Source organism: Cyprinodon tularosa, unplaced genomic scaffold, assembly GCF_016077235.1.
Source record: "Cyprinodon tularosa strain WSP-4 unplaced genomic scaffold, ASM1607723v1 ctg789, whole genome shotgun sequence".
Taxonomy (NCBI): domain Eukaryota; kingdom Metazoa; phylum Chordata; class Actinopteri; order Cyprinodontiformes; family Cyprinodontidae; genus Cyprinodon; species Cyprinodon tularosa.
The window spans coordinates 1144923-1160484 of record NW_024039550.1 but is presented as its reverse complement, the minus strand read 5'-3'; the positions used below and the strand labels follow the sequence as shown (position 1 = coordinate 1160484).

Genomic DNA, 15562 nt, shown 5'->3' with positions numbered 1-15562 from the left:
CAAAAACAGCAACGATTCATTTCTCTCCAACCTTTGTTAAATTATAAAGATGCAGGAAAAGTACAATTTTATGCATGTGAGCAGAAGCATAGAACTGCAACACACCAACACTTTCTGATCCCTTGTTGTCAAGTTGCCTTCACTAGTTTAAGCCAATTTCCGTTAAGTTTATATGCAAATTAACCGCATAATTCTTCTTTTGCCTCAGGTTCTCTGACTTTATTTTTTCACTGAAAGATAAAAGTGGTCTTTGAACCTTTTTTCAACAAGTGTTAAGCTTTGACAACAACAAGCTGATCCAGCTTTAGTCTTATCACAGCCAGGTGGTCGCATTACTGGCGGCGACATCTCCCCTCTTCACTTTGTTATAACCCCATCTGTTCCTCCAAGACTGTCTGAAGCAAACTGAAACTCCTTACTGTCATGCATGGATGTCTTTATTGGAGGGGGCAGGGGGATAAAGTGGTGCCCAAGGGGTAGAGAAACCCTCTCTACTCTGACCTCTCAGCAAGCATGGGATTCATTATGTCCTGCTGCTGCTGCTGCCAGTGAAAACAATGATCTATCTGTAGCGCTGCTTCCTCTCATCCATCTTGCGAGTGGGAAAGAGTGATTGATTAAGCGCAGAGCTGATGTCACACAACTAAGACCTGTTATTTTGACCTTTTTTCACCCAAAGTAATGGTCCATCTTCATTCTCTGTTCTACATCAGACACTTAATACCTTTGTGTTTTTTGTCACTGTAACAGCGCCATTAAAAAACCTGTAACATGGAGATATATGCGTAAAATGGTTCTACTCAGGTTGCCTTGTTTTCTGTTACATAGACAAACAGGCTCACACTGACTTTCTCCTCTTTACACTATTTACACAAAAGACAATGTTGGCAATACGGTAAGGTTTTGATCAAAAGATTAAATTAGTTTGTGTGTTTTTTACTGTCATTCGTCGTGTGATAAAAGACTGAGACATGTTCAAGCTGTTTCTTCATTATAAAAAGCAAGATGAGAGATTTAATCTTGCTACAACTGGCTTAACTAGGAAACATACCTGTTTGTATTGGTATCTGTCCCCCCGTGCACAGGGAGCTGATGTCACTGGCAAGCAACAGCTTCCTGTTATGGTTTTAATTAAACCCAATATTGTGGCTGGTTGTTTAGTCAGTTAAGTGTTTTTTATTTAATATGAAAAAGTATTTTATATCTAAATGATGAAAACTCAAATGTCCCAGTAAAATACTTTAAAACAATGATTAAAACGTTCCCTCTTCATGGTCTCCTCCTGCCGCTCTTATGCATGTGGTGCAGAATCCATTCCATAGACTGTTAACACTAGGCCTGCTATAGACTATTTATCTGTCTCTAATATATGTAGCCCACACTTGATTAGTTCATCCTAAACTGTTACAGTAGAAAACTGATAAAGTGGATCAAATGGATAGGATCTGTGTGTGTTGCCATGTTTCTGTTTCCTTGTGGGGAAGATTTCCAGGAATTTGGTACAATTTGGGGACTTAGGTATATAGTTTATTCCAGTAAAAATTAAGGGAGGCCACAAATAAAAGAAAAGTTCCGGAACCACTGCTCTAGGATTTGCATTATATTATAAGAATTAATATTTTGGGCTGCATTTTTTCTTCATTTAGAATAAAACAGAATAATCCTCCTTACAGTGTGGAAGTGCAAGTAAGTTATTTTTAGGGATGGAACGGTTTATGAAAACCGTCCGAACCGTTCGGTTCGACTGTCTCGGTTCGGTTTGCGTGTGTTGCGTTCGGTTCATGCGCTGCTCCTTTTTCTCATAGGTGAAGCGTTTACACTCCAGAGCAGAAGGTGGCGGTACTGCGACCAAAGCCAACCACCAGTAGTAAACAAGAAGAAGAAGCGAAGCAGCGTAGCCGGGTGTAGCAGAAAAAAATCAGTTGTTGTGGAGAATTGTGTGGGTATGGCGAGTGGGAAAGAACAGGAGTTGGAAGACGCGCCAGCAGTCTGCTGGTCTGCTGTATGGGACCACTTTGCATTTAGAGTGACCTACGATGACGGCGGAAAGAAAGTTGTGGATAAAAGTGCAACAGTGTGCAAGCATTGTGCAACACGTTTTGTTTATGCTAACAGCAACACAACCAACATGTCAGGCTAACAATCAACATATACCGAACCGAAAACCATGACCACGAAACCGTGAACCGAACCGAACCGTGGATTTTGTGAACCGTTTCACCCCTAGTTATTTTAGACCTTAATTACTTGATCAATTATTTTTTTGATTGATAAAAAAATACTTTTAGTAAACCTTTCTCAATAAGAAAATGTTTTGAATTTGGAAAAAAATTAAAAAAGATTCTCCAATATAAGCACGCTAGATAGACACTTTGTTGTAAAGTTCGTGTAACCGATTGGATGATAATAAATTATGGGTCATTTGTTCTCATACCTATTGCTTTTGACCAATGATGTTTGAGTTATGCCACTCATCAAGTCTTTTCTAACATTCCACACTGAAAAATGGAATATAAGTTCGTATCATCTGTGCTGATATCATACCTGGTTTTTATGGTATTGGTCAATACGCAACACTGCAATAGCGGTGTGGTATCAGAAATGAAAAGGCTTCCAGGACACACCATATCCCTCCATTTTAATTAAACGAATTAGGTCTTTTTGATACTTAATTCATTTATTAAATATCTTATATGAAAACTGTTTTTATTAGATAGTTGATTTGGCTTAAATTCTGCTCTAGGTGGGTTATTCTTTCTGGAAATTATGATTATTTCAATAAATGACAAATTGTTTGACCCTAATCTCCTGCAAGTTAATTAAAAAAAATGACAGCAGAGGAAAATATGCTGCATAGTCAATAAAACGCATGTAAATTGGGCTCTCTAAAGTTGATTTAAATTTGTCATTTGTTGTTTTGTGTCATAAACAGCATGTGGCAGCTTAGTCAGAGTGGGATAGAGAATATCCTATTAATGCACTTATGCATGGTAATTGGATAGATCAGTGGGGGTATCAAAAGGTCAAAGAAATGCATTCCTGCTACCTTTACAAACCGAATGGATTTTAAGGTTGGTGTTAAAATCCATTCAGCTGATTTGGGGTCTTCTTTCTCTTGGTGTCTTTTGGTTTATTTTTAAAAACAAAATTAGCCTCTGGGGTAACTGGTAAATAGTAATCATTTGGATTTTACATTTATGATCAGAGCTGTCCAGTTGTGGTTTAAGAGTCGCTGCTGGTTTCATTAGATAATCAGGCTGATTGTATCCTCATTTTATCATTAGCCCCTCACCTGAAGAAAAGACAAAAGGCTTTAATCATGGCTTTAAACCCCCCTAAATACTCTACAGTGTGTGCCAAGAGGAGGAAAAAATCAAGCTGACATTGTAAAGTGCTGATTCTTTATAATCTACTAGTTAGATTGTTGTTGTAACATCTGTAACTTTATTATAAGCTCTATTTATATGTTTAATTCACAATAAAACTCTGTTCAGTCCTTCTTGGAAGATCATCAAAATATGTAGAGATGATGAACTGCTACAGTGTTGAAGTATTTCGTGGTAAATGGCTCTCACTAATCTTGCATAGTATGTCCCAGTCCACAAGGAGGGAGGCGGGGGGGGGGGGGAGATGGTATGTTATTTTGATGGTGAGCTGATTGTGCTGGAGGTTGCAAAGGTTTTAAAGGTGAAAGGTTAAAGATGCAGCCTTCCTTTGTCAACAGACAATGGGCCACAGTGGAGCAGGTTCTAGCTGTATTGGCTGCTGCTGGAAACCTTTCCAGCCTCAGGCTATGACGGTCAATAAGCCGTCATGAGGATTAGTGACAGAGACCACACACTCCAGAGCTCCATTCTTTTCTACTGTGGGGCGATTATCTGTGAATATTGAAGCATTGGAGTATGGACTGAAAAAAAGACCTTGCTCTGATCTCAGTAAATTCTTGATTATGAAAACCATTAATCCAATCAGTCGCCTATTGAAATAATAGTCAACAAATGTACTAATCGATTAATAGTTAACTGGAGTGTAGATTAGCAGCAATCATACCAAAATGATAAAAAAAAGTATGTAAAATTTTTTTTGCATTTAAGATAAAAACATTTTTTTTTCTGCCAATATGTTCTATCCAGAACTCCTCAAGCAGAAAACTCTTTCTTAAAAAGTATTTTTTAAGGAACCTTTTGGTTTTAGATTATAATCAAAAAATAATTGACAGATTAATCAATTTGCAAAATGTTCATTGTTGCAGCCCTAAATAAGAGATGACCAGATAGCAGAGAAGAATAGGGCGATCCTCACGTTAAGCAGTGAGAAACTAGAGATGCGTAGAAGGCTTCTTTAGTTTTCTCCTGCTCTCAGGTAGCAAAGATCCTCTGTAACTTCAGAAAAAAAAAAAGATTCTCCTTTCATAACTCATTAGAAAATTCCACAGTCTCCATTTATACCGACTGACGACCTGCAGAAAATACAAAGATATCATTGGTCTACATTCTATAACCTGTAAATTTAGGTCAGGATGATGAGATCTTTTCTAGTAAACTAGACTGTCCACTAGAGTTGCAACTATCGATTATTTTGCAAAGCGATTAATCTGTGGATTTCTTTTTTCGCTTAATAATCAGATGGTCTAAGATTCCTTAAAGAAGACTTTTAATGAAATAAAACCAGGGGAAATTCAAACTTTACAATTTGAAGAGCTCTGGAAAAAGCATATTGACACACGCATTTTTTTTTATTTTAAATGCAAAATGTTTGTATATTTTTGCAATTCTAGTATATTAACTTCTCTATCAGCTAAAGGCATGTTTTAGAGTCTCTATACTCCAGTTAACTATCAACTGAATAATAAAATAGTTGATGATTATTTCAATAATTGATTAATTACGATAAATCTGATGAATTGTGCACCTTCATAATACACAAGCAGTTGGTGCCCAAGGACATTTGCACTTGTGGCATTATTGTTGCATGTCTTTATAAGTGTGTGTCTGTTCAGATGGAGAATAACCGAGGCACGTGTGTGTTGATGTATGCTCCAGGGAGAACATATGCTGCTGTTGACTGTGGGGCTGGCTTTAGGGAGGAGGAGGGGTGCAGCTGGCGTGTGTCGGGTCAGGGGTCTACAGCTGTTGGTAGCATGGAGGTACACTGACATATCGGGGGAGGTGAGTAGGTTGGTGGAACTAATACACCCATTGCCCGGTGGTCAGCACCAGTCTGAACATGAATGATGTAGCTCGCTGGGCGCTGTGTAAGTGAGAAGCTGCTACTTGGTGGCAGCACAGATGGCTGTACAGCTAAAGGATGTGTGATGGCGGGAGGGGGGGAGCGGGTAAAAAATAAAAGTTCTGGCACAAAGAGAGTAACTGATATGAAGAAAACAGATTGTTCTGCAGTTATGGGAGTCAAATGATACATCAGGATGGGTAACTGAAAATCTGGCTGTGTGGTCCATGGGCTTATTGGTCCATTAGCCACTATAGATTGGGCAAACTGTCCAGTTTTTTTATGTTAAAGTTAGAAGTGCGACAGAAGCTGTTTTTTATTTTGGTAATTTTTAGAAATGATCTATAAAACTATTCACTACAGGTACTAAAATAATGACAAGAATAATGACCTTCCTTGAATTAATAGATAATACAGGTGCTGGTCATAAAATTAGAATATCATGAAAAAGTAGATTGATTTCAGTAATTCCATTTAAAAAGTGAAACTTGTATATTATATTCATACATTACATACAAACTCATATATTTCAGATGTTTATTTTGTTTAATTTTGATGATTACAAATGACAACAAATGAAAATCTCAAATTCATCATATCAGAAAATTAGAATATTGTGAAAAGGTTCAAAATTGATGGCCCCTGGTGCCACACTCTAATCAGCTAATTAACTCAAACCACCTGCAAAAGCCTTTAAATGGTCTTTCAGTCTAGTTCTATAGGCTACACAATCATGGGGAAGACTGCTGACTTGACAGTTGTCCAAAAGACGACCATCGACACCTTGCACAAGGAGGGCAAGACACAAAAGGTCATCGCTAAAGAGGCTGGCTGTTCACAGAGCTCAGTGTCCAAGCACATTAATAGAGAGGCGAAGGGAAGGAAAAGATGTGGTCGAAAAAAGTGTACAAGCAAGAGAGATAACCGCACCCTGGAGAGGATTGTGAAACAAAACCCATTCAAAAATGTGGGGGAGATTCACAAAGAGTGGACTGCAGCTGGAGTGAGTGCTTCAAGAACCACCACACACAGACGTATGAAAGACATGGGTTTCTGCTGTCGCATTCCTTGTGTCAAGCCACTCTTGAACCACAGACAGCGTCAGAAGCGTCTTGCCTGGGCTAAAGAGAAACAGGACTGGACTGCTGGTGAGTGGTCCAAAGTCATGTTCTCTGATGAAAGTAAATTTTGCATTTCCTTTGGAAATCAAGGTCCCAGAGTCTGGAGGAAAAGAAGAGAGGCACTTCATCCACGTTGCTTGAAGTCCAGTGTAAAGTTTCCACAGTCAGTGATGGTTTGGGGTGCCATGTCATCTGCTGGTGTTGGTCCATTGTGTTTTCTGAGGTCCAGGGTCAACGCAGCCACATACCAGGAAGTTTTAGAGCACTTCATGCTTCCTGCAGCTGACCAACTTTTTGGAGATGCAGATTTCATTTTCCAACAGGACTTGGCACCTGCACACAGTGCCAAAGCTACCAGTACCTGGTTGAAGGACCATGGTATCCCTGTTCTTAATTGGCTAGCAAACTCTCCTGACCTTAACCCCATAGAAAATCTATGGGGTATTGTGAAGAAGAAGATGCAATACACCAGACCCAACAATTCAGAAGAGCTAAAAGCCACTATTAGAGCAACCTGGGCTATCATAACACCTGAGCAGTGCCACAGACTGATCGACTCCATGCCACGCCGCATTGCTGCAGTAATACAGGCCAAAGGAGGCCCAACTAAATACTGAGTGCTGTACATGCTCATACTTTTCATGTTCATACTTTTCAGTTGGCCAACATTTCTATAAATCCTTTGTTTTTATTGGTCTTCAGTAATATTCTAATTTTCTGATATGATGAATTTGAGATTTTCATTTGTTGTCATTTGTAATCATCAAAATTAAACAAAATAAACATCTGAAATATATGAGTTTGTATGTAATGTATGAATATAATATACAAGTTTCACTTTTTAAATGGAATTACTGAAATCAATCTACTTTTTCATGATATTCTAATTTTATGACCAGCACCTGTAAGGTGGAAAATGTTCCTCTTGAATTGTGTTCCATCGATTGGAAGCCTCACTTGTAAACGTATCCTAAAAAAAACACGTTTGTGTTAATTTTCAGTCATCCTGGTCATCGCAGCCACAAAATGGGCTTAAATTGGAAGGTAACCGAACTTTCCCTTTTTTAATTTTTTTTTTGAAGATGTCTTCACCATCCAGAAGTCTTTATCAAATCTCTTTACCTACACCAGAGCAACCTGTTTATTATTTAAGCAGGTATTGCTTAGTTTAACTCTGATCCCCTCCCCAGTTTTAGATGATTAATCTATCCCTTGTACGGAGATATGTGCCACATGCTTTTAAGAGTAATGTTTTACAAAAACATTCTCTCAATCCAAATGAGTAAACTTTTATCTAATCTTTCTTACTGAGATGATCTTGAGGTTCTATTTGGGAGTTACAATGAAGATTAGATGGATGGAGGTGGTTTAGACTTTGAAAGTACGTTGGAAGAAGGATGTTAAGGGCCGGATCTGCTAGTCAGCAGGTCTAGAGAAAGATAAAGGAAGAGATTTATGGATGGAATTAAAGACGACATGAACGTAGTTGGTCTGACAGAAAAAGATGCAGACGATAAGATAGAGACAAATGGTTCTGTATGGGGACTCCTGAAAGGGGAAAACCAAAAGATCTAATCTTCCTTTCCTGAAAAAAAAAAAAAATTGCAAAATAGCTGGTAATAAAATGTGAACATTTGCACCATAAGGACCAATGAGGTTTTAGGGCTCATCATACCACCAAAACGGCACTGGTTGAAGTCACTAATGATATTCTCAGACATGGAAGCATGAACTTGTAGTATATCTGCTCTTTCTATTAGATCTCTTTACGGAATCTTCTTTAAGGATCCTTTGGCTGTCTGATTAATAATTGGAAAAAATAATCAATATATTAATCAATTTGCAAAATAATTATAGTTGCAGTCCCAGTTAAAGGTATAGTGGAGGATTTTCGAGAATTTTTGAAAAGACCCGCCCTCTCCATTTAAAGAAAAAAGCACCATCACAGCCCTGTACCCCCTACAGAGAGGGAACGCCTATTAAAGGCTTGGGAAAGCGCGCACAAGCTCATTTCTCTTTGTGCACGCCCTGTTTAAAAGTTTCTGTTCTCATAGCTCATATAAGCTTATTGTGTACAAATGTCCTCTTTAACCTCTAAATCCCTCAATCACTATATAGAACGAGGACTATATAGTGGACTTAATATTGAACTCGGTTAACTGACCGTTTGGACAGATGATCACTACTCTTTGCTCACTGTTAGTCATGAAAGTCCTTCACTGCGTCTTCTGAGGCTTTTCTTTTCTTCTCATTCACTTCATACACTTTTTGTCTTATGACCCTCGCCATTTTCAAATAACTGCGGTGATAAAGGTGAGCTTCAGTGACTGTCTGATCTGATCATTTAGCTCAAACAACATATGTATAATAGGTATATATGTTATACTTATGATAACATAATATGTTATAAGTATAACATATATATATATATATAATTTAACTTGGGACATTTTCATTGGGGCTTATCTCTACACACTTGCTTCAGCCTCCTTAAGCTGCTAATTATTAAAAAAAACTGTTTCTATGTTGGCTCTTAACTGTAAAGGAGGGGGAAATCTCACTAATATTGTGGCAGATTCTTTCATGGTCTGGATGTTGACAGCATCTAATTCTTAGGTTTATTATGCTGATTAGCCTGATTATAAGTTATAATATTTATATTTTGTCTTTCAAAATGTTCCTTTTCCAGAACAGTGGCCCATTAGGACTGACTTTGGACATGCATAGAGTGACGGCTTTGTGCCAAGTAGTAAAAAGCAACTCCACCTTTTTGTGGAGGTTAATTCACTAAAGCAGCTTCAGTTCTGTGGGTTTTGGCGCCAGAAGAATATATATTTTTTGCAGATTAAACATCGTCTCAAACTTGTTTATTTTGATTACTAAAACTTTCCCCATGGACAATTGAAGCACAGCAGCATTTTTAGTAGTGTTTCTCAGTTCACCTCTGGCAAGCACAGTGACTTTTGTTCTCGCTCTGCAACCTTCTTTTTCTGTAATGGATTAATGGGAATAAAGCTGTCCAGATTCCCAGCCCAGGCTGTCATACCTTTTCTGTGACTGGCTTCATTCTTCAGTTTCTCAATGACTTGGTACAGTTGAACTTGCTTAAAATGGGGCACAAAATATTGAATAAGCCAGTATTTATTTCTTTTTTTAACTCCTCAAGGCTCACTGCCCTGCATGTTTTTAGATGTTTATCTGCTTCAACTCACTTCATTCAGATGATTGTAGTTCAGTAGAGCCGGTTAACCTATCGGTTTATATCAGGTGTGTGAAAGTTGGGAAATACCCTTAACATGCAGGGCAGTGTGCCTCTGGGACCAGGGTTCATAAATTACATATGGTCTTCTTTACAGATAATAAAACAGACTTTACATGTAAAAACTTCTCAAGCTGCTTTATGGTTGTACAAAATAAAAGAGGGATAACACCTTTGTCATAGCCACATGTTTGATGTATATGTATATTATTCAGCATTTCTGCAAACCAGAAAACAAGTTGAACTTGAAAAGCACAGCTGCGTAAATCAAATATTCTGTTTAAACCGTAAGAAATTGAGAACCGAATCCACAAACTCTTCTAGCACCTTTTAGTTGGAATTAGTTAATCTGACAAACTGCATATTTTCCTGTGTAGTTTTTTCATTTAGATTTACTTTGCATTCGAAGTTTGCTTTAAAGGGAGTTAAACCTTAAATTTATAAAATTAACGTTTTTCTTTTTTAAGAAAAAGATAAGCTGTAATTATTCCTTCTGATGCTAAAATAGTATATATATTTTGGGAAAGAAAGCCAGATTCCTGTCATTCCATAACATCACCTCCTTCGTTCTCTATATAACCCACTTCCCTTTGTTCCCTTGAACAGCTCATGAAATATCTGTTTCACACTTCTGTAGGTTTCTTTCAGTCAGCATGAAGCAGCTAACTGAGACGGCCTTAATTTTTTTTATTGAATTTAACAATTAAACTGGATTATATGCATAATATCTAACAGTTATTCTCCCTCTGTGTGCCTTCTCACCAGGTTTTTACAGTGACCATCCACTGGAGACAGAACCTGACAGCATGGGTAAGTTCAAACATGGATGTGCTAATATTAGTTAATTAACGTCTGGTCTTTATTGATCTACAAAATTAGGTTATCTTCTCTCCATCTTTGTTACAACATCACATGTATGTGGTCAGCACTGATAACTGGTCAGAATACAGTTTTATCATGATTGATAAGGACTGTCTTTTAAACTATTAAAGAAAGAGCTCCATCTAGTGGCAAATTAAAGTTTATAAATTAATAAAATGGCTGGATTTCTGGTTATATCCACAAGAGGGCAGTATGGCCCTAAACCCAGTAGCTTCTCTCTCTCTCTTGGGAAGAGCTGCAGCTCCGGTTTATCTAAATTTATAATCCATCAAGTGAAACTTGACTGAATGTTTGTGTCTGGAAAAATACCAACTTCAATCAACGTTAAAAAGCTTCGGTGGCAGAATCACTAATGTCTCAAACACTGAGATGTGGGGAAACGAGTTAAGCAGAGGGTCTCTGCTGTAAAGGAACTGTGCACCATAGGGATCGAGGTGAGGCAGTGGTCCAATGTTAAGGTCCAGGTTCACATGAAGTTCACTTTAGACTCCTGAGTGTCATTTCGGCACCAGGTGGCACTGTAGAGAGGGTCAGAGGTCGGACACAGTTGAGAAGCAGCTGACCTCGCCGTGACTCCTCTCTGACCTGATTGTGTGTCGTTCTCCTTGGATGTAAGCCTTCTGCTCATTCTTTCCAAACCTTTGAGAAGTAAGAGGAGGAGAAGAGGTTTGTTTCTAGGCAGTGGAAGAAAGCTGAAGAGGAGCTATTAAAGCTGCGCACACACTGAATGACCAGCATTGTTGGCTTGTAGCAGGATGAGGCGTAAATTTATGAGGCAGTGCCTGATTGGGTTGTAAACGTGACAAGGTAGGCTTGCTGCCAGGGCAGCTTTCTTTTTCTCTTTTAGGCTCTTTATGTTCCCAGGATTCCTCAGTGCAAGCTCTGGGCAAGGGTGATACTGAGGTCAAGGGAGGCTGAGGCAAGGCTCTCTGGGCCTGTAAATGCTTCTAACAGGGTGGGAATTCACAAGCCTCCATTCAGGGCCCAAAAACCCAGGTCAGGGGCCAAATAACTGAGCTGCCAACAGCTGTTTTCAACACTATGCCTGTAGATGTAATACCTGCGTTAACTTGGATATCTGGGAATAGATCGTGGAATGTGTGATTAGATTCAGGTGATAAAAAAAAAAAAAGTGCTTCTCTGATTAATCTTTGAGGCTGATGCTGTTTATGCTCCTAAACTCTGCTAATACCTTTAGTCATGCAATTATTTTCCTCTCATCTGTCTTCATACCATTTCATTTCTTTTGTTTATAGAAGATGAAAAGGTTTCAAATCATTCAAATTTTTAAGTTTTTTTTAATCCAAATATTCAACAGCTGGATGGATGGATAGATGGATAGATAGATGACATACACACACAAACACAAACACACACACACACACACATGTTGTGTCACAACATCCTTGTGGGGACCTTCCATTGACTTCCATTAATTTCCCACTAATTTATATGGCCTAACCATGACCCTTGCCCTAACCCTAACCATTACCGACACATACCTATCCCTAAACCTAACCTAAACTCAATTCACACCTTAGTCCTAAACCTAACCCCCACCCCAAGAAGAGAAACTTTCCTTGTGGGGACCAGTTGTTGGTCCCCACAAGTTCCTATGAGTCCCCAAAATGTAGCATATTCCTAGGAAATTGTCCCCACCAGGTATTAAAGACATGGCCACACATACACACACGTAAATGTTTTTTAAAGTGCAGATAGTTCATATTTTTTCCTCAAAATCATTTCCTGAAATATGTAGTTAAACTTTCTAACCATTTGGTACAGCATTTTTTTCTACTTTTAAGATTCTTGAATTTATCTCTAACAATGAGATTGTTGGTGGTTGTTGACAAATGAATGAAAAAAAAGTTTTTGTCTTATGATAGTTTTTTTTATTAATTTAGCATTAGGTTCTATTCGACTCCTACATAAATAATAAAATAGATTTACACCAATGTTCTAAGTACAAATACTTTTGTTTGTTAAATTCTTCCTTTTTTGCTGTGTTTTTTTTTTTGTTATTGTTGTTGCTTCTTTAGCTCCTCGCCCCTCCACACCCCGCTTTGACCCCACTCCAGTAGTGGGAGTGAGGTTGTCATGGTAATTTGGTTGCTGCATCTCTTCATGGTTAATCATTAGCAGCTTGAATTCCTAGTGGATTTTTTCACTGGATCCTGTTTTTAATCAATAAAATATTATTAAGAACCCTTTTCTTTAAATGATCACAAGTAAACATCATGTAGGGTTTGTCTCATTTAAGAAGGATCTTTAGTTATTTTATTAAGTCTTTATTTTTCTTAGTTGTCTTTATATTTTAAACACTCCTCCTCTTGTAATTTTGTAATCAACTTAAACACATGGTGACGTATTCAGTGTCCTTGATGCACTACACCTCTTCAGCCATTGGGTGGCAGCCTGTTCCTACTGAACCTCCTGCTAATGTTTGCTGCCACATGCAACCTGGACCCAGTGAACTCAAGGCCCATATGGAAGTACTTGGCCTGAGCCCAGCACATGCCTTTTCTTTGTCCTCACATAACTGGGCTGACTTCTGATGGCGGCATCCAAAATTCTTTCAAAGACCACCAGGTTTTTATTTCTCTTCGTGCTGCTCAGCGCAGCTGCTAAACTCTCAACACCTCCACAAATCGCCACATCTCTTTATTCCTTTGTGCCATTTATTTGACATTTAAAAGTCAATCTTACTGTTAAGCTCAAGGTGCAGTTTAACCAAAGTGAATCTTTAGTTAAGTTGATGAATTATCAACATATGAAACCAATTCTTTCCCTTTTCTCCTCCTGCGGCGGGCCCTGTCTTTTGCGCTGTAAATTTAGCACGAATGCTGCGTGTCATCCAGGAGCTGATGCCGCTGACCTCTGTGCTTTCTTTTCATTTTAGCCTTTAATAATTCATGATTAGCCTAGATATGAGTCAACGTCCCTTTTTTTTTCTTCTTCTCGCATGATTCAACTCGCGGTGGCGTTAGACTTGGGGTCAGCCTGCGGAGTGTTTCCAGGTCAGGGAGAAGTGGGTCACGCTGTTCCCAGTGTCAGTGCCTATAACTTCACAGTGTGTGATGACAAAGCCCAACTCCACAGGGATAAACACACTGAGGCTTGTGTGGCCCTAATACACTTTACGCAGAGAGCCATATCTACCCGCTGCTTCCAGATCTCTGCAGATACCGTTTCCTTCTAAGCTCTTTCTCTACCCCTCATTTATATCAGTGATGTGTTATTTCTAGATTTTAGAAATGCCGCTGATAATAAAAGCTGTCATTTTATAGCATGCTGAGACGTGAAAGCGGATTTCAAAGCCTGGATTGGGGATTTTTTCATTTATTTTGTCAGATACTGGTTTTGTATTACCTCCCTGTTTCACATATATGAACAGAAAGACTGGGAATCGTGCTCGTTTAAAAAAAAGGAAAACATTTTCAAACCATTACGCTTCCCGTTTTGACCTCAGACACCAACTGTCAGCTGAGGTCTGCTCAGAGAAACTTCTGTAGGTGTTAAAAATGTCTCACCTGGTCACATTATTCCCACAGGGCAGTTTCTCCTCCCCAGGCTCACTGAAACTGAAATATATCTGCTACTTTCTACCACTTTCAGAAATGCCCATATTATTACAGAGGGTGGATTAAAGCCAGGATTGGTTTGTCTAATTAAACCAAACACCAACCCACACAGACGCTTTCTATTTATCTGCAAACGTGAAGGTGATTTTATGAGGAGCAGTAAGCGTCTCATTGGAAGCCTCCAAATTAGTTATTTTAATATTCTTTGTTTAGGCCTGTTTTGCACATTTCCACAAAATGGAATCTGATTAAAAAGGAAAGAACAGAATTGCATAAAGGAGTCCCAAGCAGAGGGCTGAGACGTGTGACTGAAAAGCAGAGTGGAGATGTGGTATTTAACATCTGGTTCATGGTGGGAAGCTGCTCTAGGCAACTTGCAGCACTGAGGCCCCCCCACCCGCTCTGCCAGCCAGTAAAATAAGGCTGCACTCTATAGAAAGGAGTTCAATGTAGAGGTGGGCAATTTGGCTAAATAATAGACTCGAGGGCGGATTCAGGAAATTTGGGGCCCCAGGCGAAGACGGGCATGGGGCCCTCTGAGTTGAGAAGACAACACATAAAACAGACCAATTATACAGATACAGAAATTTTAGTAGAATAGACATCCATTATTTGTTCTAGGTTTTGTCCCTCTCTTCTTGTCCTTTTTCTTCTTGTTTTGTTTTGTACTCAGCTGACTTTTCATGCTGTCTTAAAATTAAAGGTTTTTTCCAAGCACTAAGCTCACTTAGCTGATTGCTCCTTCCTGTGTTTCCAAAAAGGCCAAAGTAAATACCCCAGTCCTTCTTTTCACTGTAGACAAGCCATGATCTGCTTATCTGTTCTCCATTTTTCATTTGGATGAAATAATAGCTGCATGAATCATGACAGCAGACAGGATAGAAGAGAGCAGGAGGCGGGGTTACCAATCTACTTGCTCTGGAGAGCAGAGTTTGCTGCTTTTAGATGTTGTCTCCAAAGTCTCCAGTAGCAGAAAAAAGTCACTAGATTTGGTGCAAGGAGCTTTTTTGAAATAAAATTGCTAAAAGAGAAAAGACTAAGTTTGCAACACTCCTCTTCGCATCGTTTGTTTTCAAATGGTTTGCTGCCATCCGTTGCAGCAAATAGACTGATCCAATGTGGTGGACACTGAAGGGGGGCTGAGACACGCTTAATCTTATAAGTGTTCTGATGGCACTTTAGCGAAAGGATTTTTTTGTTAAAAACAAAATTAATGTGCATGTAAACAAAGTTTTATGGGGCCCCCAGGAACTGCCTAGTATTGCCTAATGGTAAATCCTGCCCTGATTAGGCTTTTATTTCATTTTTTCAATGTAAAATAATTGTGATCACTTCATTAAGCTGTTTAATATTTTTAAAGATCCTCTACATTTCGATATGATTAAAACCTTTTGGATCAACTGATTTCTTGAGCGCCAGATAGAAAAGTACATTTCTATTATTAATCATTTTTGGCAAAATAACAATGACTCTTAATGCATATCATGTAT

General features: G+C 38.7%; 1 protein-coding gene across 1 annotated transcript in view; it reads left to right on the top strand.

Annotated features, from left to right (window-relative positions):
* LOC119773849 (nuclear receptor subfamily 6 group A member 1-A) overlaps positions 1-15562 on the top strand; it is a 153994-nt gene that overhangs the window by 18845 nt on the left and 119587 nt on the right. The window contains exon 2 of the mRNA XM_038271030.1: positions 10375-10419. Coding sequence (XP_038126958.1) covers positions 10375-10419 — 45 coding nt within the window. The remainder of the gene's footprint in view (positions 1-10374; positions 10420-15562) is intronic.